Source organism: Phoca vitulina, unplaced genomic scaffold, assembly GCF_004348235.1.
Source record: "Phoca vitulina isolate PV1807 unplaced genomic scaffold, GSC_HSeal_1.0 scaffold13, whole genome shotgun sequence".
Lineage (NCBI taxonomy): Eukaryota > Metazoa > Chordata > Mammalia > Carnivora > Phocidae > Phoca > Phoca vitulina.
The window spans coordinates 5,378,309-5,395,318 of record NW_022589716.1 but is presented as its reverse complement, the minus strand read 5'-3'; the positions used below and the strand labels follow the sequence as shown (position 1 = coordinate 5,395,318).

Sequence of the window (17,010 nt, the reverse complement as noted above, 5' to 3'; positions counted from 1 at the left end):
TGAAAAGTCAGCCCAATCCAGTAGATGCTTTGTGGCTTCAAAACAAACAGCACCAGCTCCCTGGTCCTTGTGAAATGCCTGCTACCCAGAACCTTCTCCTGACCATCAGGGCCTTCCTCCAGGGAGGGCACAGTCCTGTGGACCCTCTGAGAAAAGCGAGTTTGAGAGCGATGTCATTGAAAAACCCTTGGAACCCTCTTGGAATATATTTATGGTGACTCTATTTCTTCACCAAACGTTTTGAACAGGATCAGATATTGGTAGCCCATTTGCAGTAGGGATTGCTCTGGAAAGCCCGTTCAATTCTAGAAAGCTTATTCAATTCCCCTGGTGATGGAACTGGGAGAGTCTGTTTGCAGGATTTAGTCCCTGGAGTGAGTGGACTCTGGGTAGTTTCCTCCCAGGGAATGACCCCTCATACCAGATAGCTCAGACTGACGCTTTCCCCTTGAGTTGCAGCTTGGCATTCTAGAATATTGTCCAAAACCCAGGGCCTCAGATCCTGGCTGATGTTTCAGGGGATGTGGGAGGCCTTGCTCTTAAAGAACAACTTCACTTCCTGATCAAGACCCTGAAATCCCCTTTAATCTATATGATTTGTGACTTTGGGAGTAAGAGAAATCAACTCCAGGCAGCTTAAAAGAAAGGAATTCATTCCATGAACCCAGCAGTCCCGAGGCCAGAAAGCAGCCAGACTCCTGGAAGGGACCAGCACCAGACTGGAACGTCGCTCAGAACCTTGGAAGGCACTTTTTTCCACCTACTGTGCTTTTTCTCCTGGCGTCTGCTTCCCTATTTCCTAGTGGTTAGACTTCTCTGCTTTCCAGTCATAGCAGGGGGCGGCCCCCAGATTTCCATAGTGTTAGTTCAGATGCACGGAAGAGAACAGATTCTTTCTCGGTCCCACCCCACCCTCTGGGGAAATGTCTGCTAGGTCCACACTGTGCTCTCTCCTGAACCAGAGTCAGGTCAGGGCTTGGTGGTTCAAACATGGCTGTCGTGGGGGGTGGGGGTGGGGGCGCAGATTTGGAGAGGAATAGCCAGAAAGTACGTCTTCTCCAAGTTTGGTCCTGAGCAGACTTTGCTCAGAACAGTGAGGGTGGGAGCGTTACTGGGCCCCAGCAAGGAGGTCCGTTGGGTCTGTGGGTGCTTGCCATTTGGTCATAGTCCCCTTGGATCTATGGGAACTGTCATTAATTTATACTCAGTACATTTTCCACTTTTTACTTGAGAAGCTGCTCCTTCTCCATTCCATGTAGGCCTGAGAGAAATCATATAGTATTTGTCCCTTTGTGGTTGGTTTATTATTATTATTATTACATTATTTTAAGTAGGCTCCATGCCCAGGGTCTAACTCACGACTCTGAGATCAAGACCTGAGCTGAGAGCAAGAGTTGGACACGCAGGCGCCCTTATGGTTGGCTTATTTTACTCAGCATAATGTCTGATAAGTTTATTCATGTAGCCTGTGCCTGATACTCCTTCCTTTTTTAAGGTTGGATAATATTCCACTGTATGGATGCACCGCATTTTGCTTAATCATTCATCTGTTGATGGACACTTGAGTTGCCTCTACCTTTTGGCTCTTGTGAATAATGCTGCTAGGAACATGGGTGTACAAGATCTTCAAGGTCTTGTTTTTGATTCTTTTGGGTGTATACACAGAAGTGGGATTGTGGAGTACCTGGGTGGCTCAATTGGTTAAGTGTCTGCCTTTGGCTCAGGTCATGGTCCCGGAGTCCTGGGATCGAACCCCATGTTGGGCTCCCTGCTCAGCGGGGAGTCTGCTTCTCCTTCTCCCTCTACCTGCTGCTCCCCATGCTTATGCTCTCTCTCTCGCTCTCCCTCTCTCAAATAAATAAATAAATAAATAAATAAATAAATAAATAAATATCTTAAAAAAAAAAGAAGTGGGATTGCTGGATCATATGGTAATTCTACATTTAATTTTTTGAAGAACCACCATACTGTTTTCCACAGTAACTGCGTGCACTGTTTTATATTCCCTCTAGCAGTTCAGAGGTATTTCAGTTTCTCCACATCCTCACCAACACATTTTATTTTCTGTTTTTTTTTTGTTTTTGTTTTTGTATAGTCGTATTCTTATGAGTGTGAGGTGGTATCTCATTGTGGTTTTATTTTGCATTCCCCTCATGATCAGTGATGTTGAGCATTTTCACATGTACTTATTGGCCATTTGTGTATCTTCTTTGGAGATTTCTATTGGATTTCTACTTGAATATGCCTACTCACGTCCATTACCCGTTTTTGAACTGGGTGGGTTTTTTTTGTTGTTGAGTTATAGGAGTTGTTTGTATATTCTGGATATTAGCTCTTTATCACATATATGATTTGCAAATGTTTTCTCCCATTCCATGGGTTGCCTCTTCACTCTATTGATTGCGTCCTTTGATGTACAGAAGTTTTAAATTTTGATGTAGTGCAATTTATCTTTCTTTTGTTGTCTGTGCTTTTATAGTAATATCTAAGAAATCATTGCCAAATCCAATGTCATAAAGCTTCCCCCCCATGTTTTCTTCTAAGAGTTTTATTGTCCAGCCCTTATGTTTAATTCTTTGATCCATTTTGAGTTAATTTTTGTATATGGTGTGAAGTAAGGGTCCAATTTCATTCTTTTGTGTGAGGAGATCCAGTTTTCCCAGCACCATTTATTGAAAAGACTCTCCTTTCCCCCATTTTTTTTTTTTAAAGATTTTATTTATTTATCTGAGAGAGAGAATGGGAGACAGAGAGCATGAGAGGGGGAGGATCAGAGGGAGAAGCAGACTCCCCGCTGAGCAGGGAGCCCGATGTGGGACTCGATCCCGGAACTCCAGGATCATGACCTGAGCCGAAGGCAGTTGCTTAACCAGCTGAGCCACCCAGGCGCCCCTCCTTTCCCCCATTGAATGGTCTTGGCACCCTTGTCAAAAATCATCTGACTACATATGTGAGAGTTTATTTCTGGGCTCTCTATCCTATTCCTTTGGCCTATATGTCTCTCTTTATGCCAGTAATAACACTGTTTTGATTACTTTAACTTTGTAAAAGGTTTTGAAATCAGGAAGTGTGAGTCTTCCAACTTTTTTCTTCATCTTCAAGATTGTTTTGGTTATTTGGAATTCCTTGAGATACCATATGAATTTTAGGAAAAATTTTTCTATTTCTATAAAAATCACCATTGGGATTTTTATAGGATTGCACTGAATCTGTCATTTTTTTGGGGGGCTGTATTGACATCTTAACAATACTGAGTCTTCCAGCCCATGAATACAGAATGTCTCTCCATCAGTTTGTGCCTTCTTTACTTTCTTTCAGCAACGTTTTGTAGTTTGCAATGCACAAGTCTTTTGCCTTTTTGGTTAAACTCGTTTCTATGTATTTTATTCTTTTTGATGCAAATGCAAATGGAACTGTTTTCACAATCTTTTTCAGACAGTTCATTGTTGGTGTACTAGAAATGCAACTGATTTTTGCACATTGATTTTGTATCCTGCAACTTTTCTGATTTCCTTTATTAGTAGTTCTAACATTTCTTTTGTGTGTGTTTGTGGAACCTTTTAGGTTATCTGTATATGAAGTTATATCATCTGTGAACAGAGATAAGCCTTTTGTTTCTTTTTCTTGCCTAATTGCTCTGGCTAGACTCAGTACTATGTTGAATAGAAGTGGTGAAAGTGGACATCCTCTCCTTTCAGGACTCCACTGACACAAAGTTTAGATCTTTTGTTATTGTCCCACAGGTCCTGAGACTCTGTTCCTTTTTTTTTTTTTAAGAAAATTATTGGGGCATCTGGCCAGCTCAGTTGGTAGAGTGTGCGACTCTTGATCTTGGAGTCATGACTTTGAGCCCCATGCTGTACATAGAGATTACTTAAAAAGAAAAAAAAAGAAAATTACTTTCTCCTTGTTGTCCAAGTTAGGGAATTTTATTAACTTTCTTCAAGCTTGCTAATCCTTCCCTCTGTATTTTCCACTTGCTGTTGAGCTCATCCAGTATTATTTTTGTTTTGTATCTTTAATTTTAGTTATTGTATCTTTAATTTCTAAAATTTCCATTTGGTTCTTTTTTTATATTTTTCATGTTTTTGCTGAGATTTGTTTACTTCTCCCATTTGCTTAAAGAGTGCTTGTGAGTCGGCCCTTAACGAGGAGGCAGGCCACCTGCTCTTAGAGAACTAGGAGGAGTACCCGGCCCATGCCCGCCTGCTCACCGAGATCCACAGGGGCGCCGGTGGGCCCAGCGGTGGGAGCGCCGAGGCCAGCAGGGCCCTGGCCAGTGGGGGTGAGGCCCCCTCCCTGACCACATGGGCCCGGGAGGGGCCAAATGTCCCATGGCCAAGAAGCATGCAGGTGAGCGGGATAAGAAGCTGGTGGCCAAGAAAAAGACGGACAAGAAGCGGGCACTGTGGCGACTGTAGTGGGTTTTTCTCCCAGCTCTACCCCCTCCCCCTGGCCCTGACCCCCAACCCCCAACCCCCAGCGCTGTCTCTAAGTTACTTAAATTATGGCTGGGGTGGCGGGAGGGTGCGGGGGCACTGGGACCTGGATTTGTTTTTCTAAATAAAGTTGGAAAAGCCAAAAGAAAAAAAAAAAAGAGTGCTTGTAATTGCTTGTTGGAGCATTTATATAACTGCTTCAAAATCCTTGTCAGATAATTCCAACATCTGCGTTGTCTCAGTATTGCTATCTGCTGATTATCCTTTCTCATCTGAGTTGAGATTTTCTCGGCTCTTGTTATGAGTAATTTTGGATTATATACTGGGCATTTTGAGTACAAGGTTATGAGACGCTCCCCTTTCTACATATCTATTTTAGCAGGCAGTCAAGCTATTTATATTAAGAACGCATGTCCTGGCCCACTTTTGTGGGCTATGTTTTAAATGTCAATTACTTTTCAAAGCCTTTGCAGTGCTTTTGTGGTCTGATGCTCATGAGCTACCCAGAGGCCAACCTGAAGCCTGGGCAGGATTCCACACCATCATTGAGCTCTCAAAGCTTTTGCTGTGTTGATCCTGGTCAGTTTGATAAATGGGATGTGTCCAGGACTGGATGCTTAAAGCATCCCATTCTGCTATGAATTTGTGTCCTCTCCTCCTCCCCACCCCCCCAAATTCATATGTTGAAGCCCTAACCCCTCCTGTGATGGTTTTTGGAGAGGAGACCCTTGGGAGGTAATTAGATTTGGATAAGATCAGGAGGGTGAGGCCCTCATGATGGGATCACTGTCCTTATAAGAAGAGGCCCCAGAGAGCACTCCCCCACCCCCACCCCATGCCGTGTGAAGACGCTGTAAGAAGGTGGCAGTCTGCAAGGCAGGAAAGAGCCCTCACCAGAACTGACATGCTGGTGCTTTGATCTTTGACTTCCAGCCTCCAGCCTCCAGCCTCCAGGACGATGAGAAAATGGCCCTCATGCTTCTCTCCCCCTTTCTTTCCACTCCCTGCTGCCAGGGCACCGAGGCCTTCTTGCCTCTCGGGAGGCATCTGCAGAAGCTCCTGGCTGGCCTTCCCACCTCTCTCCTCCTACCTTTCGGTATGGGGTAACCCTCCAGAACCCAGGCCACTGTGGCCCTCCCCTGCCAACACCCTTCAGTGGCTTCCTGTGCCCTTGGGAGAAGCTCCAAGTGTCCCAGCCCAAGAGGCCCTGGGGGGTGATTTCTGCAGACTCAGTCTTCTCCTCACTCCCAATCTTGCTTTGCTGAATGTATTCCCTCAGGGCCACCAGGACCCACCAGCCCTGAATCTCACCTTCACCTGGGTCACGTTTCCTTTACTAGCCTGTTCTTAAGAAGCCCTCCCTAGAGGGCACCTGGGTGGCTCAGTTGGTTAAGCGACTGCCTTCGGCTCAGGTCATGATCCTGGAGTCCCGGGATCGAGTCCCGCATCGGGCTCCCTGCTCGGCAGGGAGTCTGCTTCTCGCTCTGACCTTTCCCCCTCTCGTGTGCTCTCTCTCTCTCTCTCACTCTCTCAAATAAATGAATAAAAATAAAATCAAAAAAAAAAAAAAAAAAAAAAAAGAAGCCCTCCCTAGACCAGGATGGTGGGGCAGCTTTGCCTGCCATGGCTCCCGGTGCAAAAGTCCCTTACACTCAATGGCCTTGACCTTTCTGCTGTCTTCCTCAGACCATGGCCTCCAGGGCCAGCACTTCCTGGGTTTCTCTGCTGCACTCTGGCTGTCTAGCACAGGGCCTGGTGTGTGGCAAATGAGTCAATAAACGAATCTTCACCTGAATTTGGATCCCACTGTAGTTCATGATGGCAGGCCTTTGCCTCCGAGAGTCCCTCGCCCGCAAGCCCTGACCGCTCTTCTTCCTCTATTTAATTCCTATTTTCCTCCTACTCAAAAGAAATGCCTCTTCCATCACAGTGTTGTCGCCTGAACCCAGCTGGAATTTGTAGTTTATTAGTTGACTTGAATCCCACATTGAATGAGAGACCGTGGTGGGAGGAAGGGTTCTGAGCCTTGTTTGCTGGATCAGGTGGGCATGGGACCTGGGGAAATGCTCTCCCAACCCTTCTCGCTTTCTGGTGGCTCCCATTGCCTTGAGGAAGGCTTCTGGGCTCCCTGGGGATGTGGATGGAAGCACTGTCCCGCACACCAGGGCCCTTAGAGCACTAGGTCGCCACGCTGGCTGCTCTCCAGAATTGCCCCCGCCTTCCTGCCTGTGTGTCCAGGTGACATTGCTCTTGAGCGTGTACAGCCTACAGCCTTCAGAGACTTTCCAACATGGTCTCTCGGAGCCCTTGCCCTGGCTGGAAACTGTTGCCAAGGCCCAGTTTCAGTTCGTGCTTTGGGAAGTAGCAACCCTCTACTGGGGACCTGAGAGACGGCTGGGGAGTGACCGTGACATTTCGAAGTCCAGAACGTAGATGGCAGCAAACACTTTGTTGGGGTGGCCAGATACACCTTAGCTGAGCTGACAGACAGCTGGCCAGTGCAAGCGTGTGGGGATTTAAAATAAAGCCACGAAACACATAGCGTGCCCGTCCGTGGTGACCAGGCAACCGACCTTTATTAAAATTATCCTGATCTGATCGAACGGTTCCAGGCAACCATGCTTTGAGGAAGCCAATTAAATTCACATGAAGGAGAAATAACATTAGATCAATTTCTTGGCAAAACCTTATTTTTACGACTATTTACAATACAGCTATTTCTGTAGATGGGTGCATTTCTCTTCTCATAAAAGGACAATAAGAGAAAGGATCATGTGAAACTGTTTCTAGGAGAGATGTGGGAAGACACTGGTGGGCAATGTTTAAAGTGTGACCATGAAGATCAGCCCCCTACCCCCGGCGTGTGCTTAGAATTTAAAATATGTAGATTTTAAAATTAGGAGGTAATTATATGGAAATAAAGTATGCTGCATGGGGTTCTGGTATTAAATAATCTCATCTTTAGAGACACTTGGGCTAATATCCTGGCCCCATGTGGAATGGGCTGACTTGGCTGATCATTCTTACTTGGCGCCGGCGAGGACATGCAGGTAGATCTGTCACAGGTTGGGGGGAGTGCGACACCTCTCTAGCCTAGCTCAAGGACTCGGGCATTTGCAATGACTTCTCCTGGTAGAGCCACTTCAGTGCTTTGAATTGTCTTGTGTCAGCGAAGCAAGAAGCTCCCGGCCCACATTTGCCCGCTTTTCGGTCTCATCTGGATTGTTCTGCAGCCTCAGCTTTGCTTCCAGTCTCTGCCTCCATTCCTCTCTGAGCCTGAAAGTAGAAACCAAACAGCGAGCAGGGCAACCATGTCCATGCTGGTTGGTTTGGGGATGCTTCCTTGGTTTTTTTACCCCTGAAGGTGTGTGTGTGTGTGTGTGTGTGTATGTGTGTGTGCATTCAGTTTTTAAAAGGTATGCAGAGGACTAGAAATGTGAATATATGCATATTTTATATTTTATAGGTATATATTTAGCTCTCACTTCTGTTCAGCCTATTCTAGTCTTAATCCTTCAAACTTTTCCTTTGAGAGAGCAGTGTCTTTAAAGTATGGGGAGAGGGGCGCCTGGCTGGCTCAGTTGGTGGAGCACGCAACTAACTCTTGATCTCGGGGTTGTGGGTTCGAGCCCCAAGTTGGGTGTAGAACTTACTTAAAAGTGAAGAAAAAAGGGCGCCTGGGTGGCTCAGTTGGTTAAGCGACTGCCTTCGGCTCGGGTCATGATCCTGGAGTCCCGGGATTGAGGCCCATATTGGGCTCCCTGCTCAGTGGGGAGTCTGCTTCTCCCTCTGACCCTCCTCCCTCTCATGCTCTCTGTCTCTCATTCTCTCTCTCGCAAATAAATAAAATCTTAAAAAAAAAAATTAAAAAGAATAAAAATAAAGTGAAGGAAAAAAACCTTAAAAAAAAAAGTACGGGGTGGGGGGGGACCTCTGTCCATCTAAAATTGTTTACTTGGCCAAGCTATCTTTCAAAAACAGAGGTGAAATAAAGATGCCCCCAGCCATACAAAAACTGAAAGAATTTGTCACCAACAGCCTGTCCCTACAGGACAAGTTAAAGGAAATCCATCAAGCGGAGGGAGAATGACACCAGATGGAAATTGAGATCTGCACGATGGAGGGAAGGGCCCCTGAAAAGGCGACTGCGTGGGTATATTAGTAATTTTCCCTCACAACTTGACTCTTCTTAAAAGGTAATCAGTGTCTGAAAGCAAACCTGTTAATGATGCTGTGTGGGGTTTATGACATGTGTGGAAGCAGAAAGGCCAAAGGGGGAGCAGTGGGGTTCCGCCACTGGAAGCCTCTCATGCCCTACAGGGGACCATGTGGCACTAGAAGGCACATCGTGATAGAGATCCTAAAGCAACCCCTAAAATAACACCAAAAGATATCCTGGAAAAGCCAACAGAGGAGATGACATGAAATCATGACAAATATTTAATTAATCCCAAAGAAGGCAGAAAAAGAAAGGAATGAAGAACAGATGAGAGACCAGGAGACAAATAGCAAGATGGCAGATTTAAACCCAATTGCACCAGTTAGCATTAATGAGCCACCCAATTAAAATGCAGGATCATCAAATTGAATAAAAACCAGTATTGAAATAGATGTCACCTGCAGGAAAATAATTTTTTTTTTTAAAGATTTTATTTATTTATTTATCTGAGAGAGAGAGAATGAGAAAGAGAGCACATGAGAGGAGAGAGGGTCAGAGGGAGAGGCAGACTCCCTGCCGAGCAGGGAGCCCGATGCGGGACTTGATCCAGGGACTCCAGGATCATGACCTGAGCCGAGGGCAGTCGCTTAACCAACTGAGCCACCCAGGCGCCCGGAAAATCACTTTTGATATGAAGGTGGCAATAGGTTAAGATTAAAAGTGTTTGGAGTTAATTGGCCACTTAGGGAGTCAGGGCCAGGCTCCCCAACAAGAAAGCAAAAAAAAAAAAAGCTGGGACAGCTCAGACAAAACCGCCCTAGCGTCCTGTTTTGCAGCTTCGACAAGACCACAACAGCATCCTGTCCAGCAGCCTCTGCAGGAGTGACTTTTGCAAAACATCCTGAAACAAAACAATGAACCGTAAAACATTGGTCACTATCACAATGTGAGGCAGTTCGTCTCCAGATGGCAGCCCAAAAGACCAGCAACACAGGAACAATAACCCGAGAGGTAGACAGGTGCATGATCAAAGCCCTGATTGGGGCACACCTTAGTGGCCAGTCCACAGGAGTCCACACTCAGGATGCTCAAGATAGTTCCTCGAAAGAGCTTATAAAACCCCCTAGATTTGAATGCCAAAATGGCAACCCTCTCGAGTCCCCCTCCCTCTCCAAGAGCCTTGTGCTATCGCTCAATAAACTTTGCTTTGCTACCCACCACTCTTTGTCTGGTCTACCTCTTCATTCTTCGAAGTGCCATGACCAAGAACCTTGGGCACTAAGGGAACAAAAATCCTGTAGTAGCAAAGGATGGGAAAATATTCCATCTTAACCCCAAAGAAAGCCGAATGGTTGTAGTAAAGTCAGACAAGGTAGATTTCAAAGGCAAGAACATTACCAAAGAGAAAGAGGGTCGTTTTGCAATAAGGGGATCAATTTATCAAGAAGATATAACAATCCTAAACCTTGTATAAAAACAGAGCTTCAAAATACACGGAGTGAAATGAGACAGAGCTGTAAGGGGAAATAGACAAATCCACAGTTACAGCTGAAGATTTCAACACCCACATTTCAGGCAAGACATCAGTCAGGCCATGGAACACTCGAACAACACTACTGACCACCCGCTTCAGTCTGATGGAGGGCAGGGACTCTCCAACAGCCCTCTCCTCTTAGTGTCCATGGTAAAAGTAACAAGGAGAAACCCAAGGCACAGGGAATCTGCCAACTCACCCAGAGCGCAGGGGCTGGGCGGTTCCTGGCATTCTGCCTCTGCTACATTCAATCCTGGACTAAGTGACTAAGTGCAGGACGCAGGGGAACTGACCTTAGGCATGTTTTCCTGTCCCAGCCTCGGAACCACCTAATGAACTGGGACTGTCTTCTCCATCTGGTGCAGGGACATGCATTTCAAATGGGAAGAGGGGGAGAAGGATAAATAAGTTGGAGTCCCACCGTCCCACCAGCTAGAAACCTTATTTCCTGCAGTCTTTTGCTAAGTTCATAGATGGACACTGTGCCCATATATTTTCATGTTTTAACGAACTGCAGTTTGTTTCGGAGCTGATTTGCTCACCCCTCAGCGTGCCCTCACTTTCTGCATCCTCTTCAAACAGTTCCACTGTACTGGAGACCTTCTGTGTAATCCCTGGGGGACACACACATATGCACAGCGGGGGCAGCATGCTGAGTGGCCTGGCCTGGGGAAGGGAGAGGGCAGGGACCACAGAAATGACCGACCGTCCGTCCCCCTCAGCTTCTTGGACAATCCCTGGGGGACACTCCCTAACACGACCCTCCAGCAGCCAGGACAGCCTGCTTCTCCTCGCCTGCGGCCAGGAATATGGCCAAGCAGTTCTCCACGTGTAGAAGAGGCCGGTTCCCTCTAGGGCTCAGGAGGGCATTTGGAAGGCAGCTGTGAGTTTCAGTGGTGTGAACTGGTGCATATCGTCAGCCCAGCAAGCATGTACCGGCAGCCTGGAGTCACGGCCCCTGCCATCGGGCCAGCACACAGCTGTCCCACCATCCCGGCTGTGCCCTTTGCAACCCCAGTTTGCCCAGCGCTTTACTCTCTGCAGGGGGCAGACGGGCGTGCGGCCGCAGCAGGGATTCGCAGCAGAGGGGTGACGGCCTCCCTCAGAGAACCCCGCGGAGCATCCTGTGTCTTCACCCAAACAAGCACTGAGCATCGGTCACTGTCTCCTTGGCTTGGCTGCTTTTCACAGACACATCTGAGGACCTGCTCGCCCAATTTAGTGCAACCCTCAAGCCCTAGAAACAGTGACAGAGAGGAGCGATTTTTCCATTTATAAAGATATGAATCAAAGTGTCCATTTGTTAAGGTGGAAGAATGTTTAAAATTACTGTCTACTAGAGGCGGTGCAGGAACATATGCAAAAAAAATGGAAATAATTACGTCCTCTAAGATGCCCATCTGGCATCATTCTGAACAAAATCAGTTTTGTTCTAAAAAAAAAAAACCCAAAAACAAAAACAAAAAGACAAGCGTGGTAATGCTGTGTCCATGTGCGTTCATGGTGGGGATGTTGATGGTGGGGACGTTGTGTGTGTGGGGGTGGGATATATGGGAATTCTACTTCCTGCTTAATTTTGCTGTGAACCTAAAACTGCCCTAAAGATAAGGTCTGTTTTTATTTTTATTTATTTATTTATTTTTAAAGATTTTATTTATTTATTCGACAGAGAGAGACACAGCGAGAGAGGGAACACAAGCAGAGGGAGTGGGAGAGGGAGAAGCAGGCTTCCCGCTGAGCAGGGAGCCTGATACGGGGCTCGATCCCAGGACTCTGGGATCATGACCTGAGCCGGAGGCAGACGCTTAACGACTGAGCCACCCAGGCGCCCCTATTTTTATTTTTTTAAAAAGACTATTTATTTGAGAGAGAGTGCACACGCGCATGGGGCGGGAGGGGCAGAGGGAGAGGGAGAATCTCAAGCCCACTCCCACTGCGGGGCTGGATCTCACCACCCTGAGATCCTGATCTGAGCCGACATCAAGAGGCAGATGCTTAACCGCCTGAGCCACCCAGGCGCCCCCAAAATAAAGTCTATTTTTAAAAACTAATTTAAAAAAAGGTAGAAAAGGCGCCACATACTTTCTCAGAGCACTTCTTCCCAGTCGGTATTCCTCGGATTCCCGGTAGCAGGTCTGCTTGCGGATCTCGCGCTCCCAGAAGCGCTTGAGCTCGTGACAGGTGTTCCCGCAGAAGACCTCCCGGCGGACGTACTGATTGTTCATCCCCTGGAAAAGGAGATGTCCGTCGAACCCCGTGGAACACGCTCCCTCAGACCCTGGAGGGTACAGACTCTGCGAACCCAGCCCCTGCCATGCATTGGAGGCGGGCCCTGGCCAGCCGCTGAGCCTCACCCGGGGGATGACGTCACGGTCTCCCGCCTGTTGCCAGGATACAGTGACGCCAATGCAGACGCTCCCTGGAGCTCAGAGTGGTGTAGGGGCACCGGGCAAATACCTCTGGCCTGCCTTCCTCCCCCCTTTCTCCCATCTGAGAAGCATGGGCCTTCTCAACTTTCCATCAGCAGGTGTTGCCCGCCAGGCATTGGGTGCGCGGGCCGTTTCGTTATCCCTGCATCCCCGTGAGTGGGCGTTCCCGTCCTCATTTTAGGGGTGAGACGTGTGAGGAGTTGCAGAACCTGCCTGTGGTCCCGCGATGCAGAAGGCAGGCCGCATACCTCTGAATGTTTTCGAGCCCTTCGCTGAAGGGGTTTGTCACACAAAGTGGTCCCCGTGTCTGACGCACGGGGAGCAGGCCGCTTTGGGGTGCGCGCGTGAGTGCATGCGCTTTGTAGGGGGCTCTACCTGTCAGACACTCCAGAATGCTCGCTGTTTTACACGAAGAAACTGCGCAACTTCCAGACCTCAGTGGGTCCAGCGGACGGGCCAGAAGCAGGGACTGGAGGGGCGAGGGGTGCAGGGGGAGGAGCAGCGGGTTATTGGAAATGTCGGGGGAGAAGCCGTGACCAGGCGGCGGAGGCCAGGTTAATGGAAAATGGACGGGTTCACAGGGCATCTTGGGGGTGGCCAACTCCACCCGCCAAATGCGGGGGAGGGGGTGCCAATGGAGACTTCAGTGCCTGTGCACAGATGGGAAACAGCAGAGGAGGGGGCTCTGGGGAGGGGCCCTGAGCAGTGCTGGGCAGGTTGAGCTGCCTGGATGCTAACGTCCGGGGGGGGGGGGGGGGGGGGGGGGGGGAGGGAATACTTGGGGGACATCTTGGCCCAGGGTCTGGTGCTCAGTGTGCAGATCTGGACCACAGCTCCCTCGCAGAGATCACTGGGGGGTGCTGGGGCGGGGTGGAAGGAGAGAGGGCGTCAAGCCAGACCTTCACTCTGGACCTCTTTGTCCATTTACTTGACACACCTTCTGCTTGTTAATAAATTCTCCAGGCCTCCATTTTCTCAGCTTTAACATTTCTCTGAAGGGGCGCCTGGGTGGCTCAGTCGGTTAAGCGTCTGCCTTCGGCTCAGGTCATGATCCCAGGGTCCTGGGATGGAGCCCCGCATCCGGCTCCCTGCTCAGCGGGGAGCCTGCTTCTCCCTCTCCCTCTCCCTCTGCCTCTCCCCCCGGCTTGTGCTCTTTCTCTCTTACTCACTCTCTCTCAAGTAACTAAATAAAATCTTTAAAAAAAATTTCTCTGAAGATGAAATTTGATCATGAATGTGAAACTATTTAGCAATGTATAAATTTCTGAATAAATATAACTTGTGTAGTTTGTAAACCTCAAATTGTACAGGGCATAATACTATAATTAACAGTGAGTAGTAATAACCTCCCCCAACTTTCTATAGAGATGAAATAATTCCACTTCTCTTTCCTTCTGGCTCAGTGGCTGTTGACCTTGGCTGCCCACTGGAATCTCTTGGGGAGCTTTGCGAAAACCGGATGCTTGGGCTTCATCCCCAGGGAGTCTGATTTGAGCAGCCTGCGGTGTGGCCCGGTCATCCGGGTTTTTGAAAACTCCCCCTGTGTAGCCAAGGTGAGAACTGCCATCTTGGATCGTGTCCTCTCATGCGGTGGTCACGTCTGTGTCCAGTGTTGGTTCCGAGGAAGCTGAGGGGATGAGGGCTGGGCATAGAGGCCTAGTGATGTCATGGTCACAGCCATCTTTGCAAAGTAGGCACTATTTTCCCATTTTGCAGGTAAGAAAACTGAGGCTTGGAGGTAGCGGTTTGACTTGATCAAAGTCATTTAGATGGTAAGTGGGGCCGCTGTCACTCTCAGGGCCCAGGCTCCATCCCCTGCCCCTAATTGTTCCCTGCGGAGGAGAAGAGTGACTTTCTTACCTGCTGGAAGTGCTCAGTGATCTCGTACATTCCTGGCAAAATAGCAGAGAGCTCACTGACTGCAGCCAGCCCCCCAGTCCAGAGCAGAATTTTTCAGAAACGAGGATATTCCCTGTTTTATTTCAATGTCCTAAGTGTTTCGCAGTTCTCAATAAATATCTGTTAAATTGAATAACTCCCCCCTCCTGCCACCCAGTTATCTTTATCCGGAAGGGCTGGCCTGGGAGTGGTGGTGGTCCCTTTGCAAGGCTTCAGGCGTCGAGGGAAAGTGTGTAGGGACGTGGGAGGGGCACTCCCACGTCACCTTGCCTGCCCACTGGCCCTGGAGGACCTGGCCAGTGCAGGACGCTGTCGCGCATGTTTTGGGGAGGCGTGGGTGTGCAAAGGAAAGAACTCTCTGATCCTGATCATTTTGAGTTCATATGAAGTTTCTGCCTTCATTCAGGGGAGAGTCACTCAGGGGAGAAACTTCATTCAGGGGAGAGTCACTCAGGGGAGAAACTTCATTCAGGGAAGAAACTTCATTCAGGGAAGAGTCACTCTGGGGAGGTAAATGCTCATTAGATTTTTTTTCCCCCCCAAAATTTGGAGGGCTCATTTTTACTCTGAAGTTTTTTTTGGTTTGTTTTTGTTTTACTTATTTAGGAAAATAGAAGCCTGAGCCTGAACATGAACTGTGTCCAATTTCAGGGCACTTTACAACGGCTCGCCGGGATGCACTAGCTGTGTTCGGGTCCGGGGGCTGCCCGAGCTGCAGACTTAGGAACCAGGGTGAGAGAATTGCTGAAAACAAGGGAGGCCACCCACCAAGCGCACGATCACCTTGAGGCCAGACTGGTGGAATGCGGGCAACAAGCTCTAGAAACCCCTCACACTCCGCCTGCTCCAGGCCCCTTTTGGGCTGAGCTTCTGGGGCTCCAGGCCAGGCGAGTCACCAAGAGCTGAGGAGGTTAAGGCAGAATCACAGACCCAACGCCTCGGGGCCAGGCATGCATCATAGGGGAGTGAAGCACTTGCGCCCGGTAGGGACCCGAGCCGCAGACACCACAGAGTCCATTCCTGCCCTATCCTTGAGCATCAGAACACATTTTCTTGGATCCTGCTGGCCAGAGGAAAGAAGAGTTTGGGCCAAATCGGGCCCGTTTGCAGCCATGAATGTAATGTACCCTATACCTCTCTTACAGATGTATTCCCACCATGTGCCTCTTTAATGTGTTCTGCCCCTCAGTTCTGTCATCCGTGAAATGGGATTGCTATGAAGATTAAATCAGATCACGTTCATGAAAATGCTTAATGCAAACGTGTGTCGGGCATCATGCTGTGTGCTGGACGCTGGTGAACCCAGTCCTCTGCTTTTCTCAGACTGTTGTCTGGCATAGGGACATCATTAGCCACAGCTAATAGAGTATAATTGACAACCCTAAATTAAGTGTTGCTTTTCCTTATTTGTACATAATTTTGAATGTTTGGCTTCTCGAGTCTGTGGTTGAGATTCATTTAGCTTTGTCCCTGGTCTGTCGGGCGCTATTAGGAACACTTAGATGACAAGGCAGAAGTTTTTCAGGTTTTGAGATTGGACGATGTCCCATATAGGATCATGCTCAGTGGAGCATTTGATAAAAGCTTCTGATCGGTGTCATTCTTTTTTTTTTTTTTTAAATATTTATTTATTTGAGAGAGAGAGACAGAGAGAGAGAGAGCGCACGTTGGGGGGGGGGCAGAGGGAGAGGGAGAGAGAATCTTAAGCAGATGCTGCACTGCGCATGGAGACTGGCATGGCGCTCGATCCCACAGCCCATGAGATCAGGACCTGAGCTGAAACCGAAAATCGGACGCTCAACAGACTGAGCCACCCAGGCACCCCTGATTGATGCCATTCTTATGTCTTTTTGCCTCTGACACCTCAGAGATGAGCCTCACCACGCCCATTCATTGGGAGGTGCCCACACAGGTAAGAAGGAAGATGCGCGTTTTCCCAAGGAGGTGTGGAGTTCCCACTGGGGTGAAGACTGGTGTCTGCCCCCACCCCCATCTGCACTGTGTTCTTTTACAACCTGGAAAATGCCGGTGGCACAATGGTGAAAACAAGCAAGATCTACTCTAAGAAAAAATGCATTTTGCTGTTTGACAAATTACCTCATCTTCTTCCCAACTTGTTCTAGTCATTGTCCCCAGTATGACCAGACAGCAGCTGCTGTCCCCAGTTGTGTAGCATCGAGGAAGCAAAATTAATGACAACTTTTAGGAAAACATAAAAGTAAAAGAAGAAAGAGGGAGTTAAAGATATCTGGGACTCCTAGGGGTGCTTGGGTGGCTCAGTAGGTTAAGCAGCTGACTCTTGGTTTTGGTCCAGGTCATGATCTCAAGGTTGTGGGATCAAGCCCCACATCAGGGTCTGTGCTCAGCTCGGAGTCTGCTTGAGATTCTCTCTCTCTCTCCCTCTCCCTCTGCCCCTCCCCTCCTGCATTCTCTCTCTCTCTCAAATAAATAAATTTTTTAAAAGATTTTATTTATTTATTTGAGAGAAAGAGAGACAGAGAGCATGAGAGAGAGCATGAGCAGGGGGGAGGGGCAAAGGGAAAGGGAGAG

General features: G+C 48.2%; 1 protein-coding gene across 1 annotated transcript; it reads right to left on the bottom strand.

Annotated features, from left to right (window-relative positions):
- Window positions 1-6,987: 6,987 nt before the first annotated feature.
- FAM240A (family with sequence similarity 240 member A) lies at window positions 6,988-12,477 on the bottom strand. Its single transcript, XM_032412209.1, has 2 exons — window positions 12,215-12,477; window positions 6,988-7,715 (listed from the first exon to the last, which is right to left on the bottom strand). The coding sequence occupies exons 1-2, from the start codon at window positions 12,355-12,357 to the stop codon at window positions 7,583-7,585; spliced, it is 276 nt and encodes a 91-aa protein (XP_032268100.1). The 5' UTR covers window positions 12,358-12,477; the 3' UTR covers window positions 6,988-7,582.
- Between the last annotated feature and the right edge of the window lie 4,533 nt (window positions 12,478-17,010).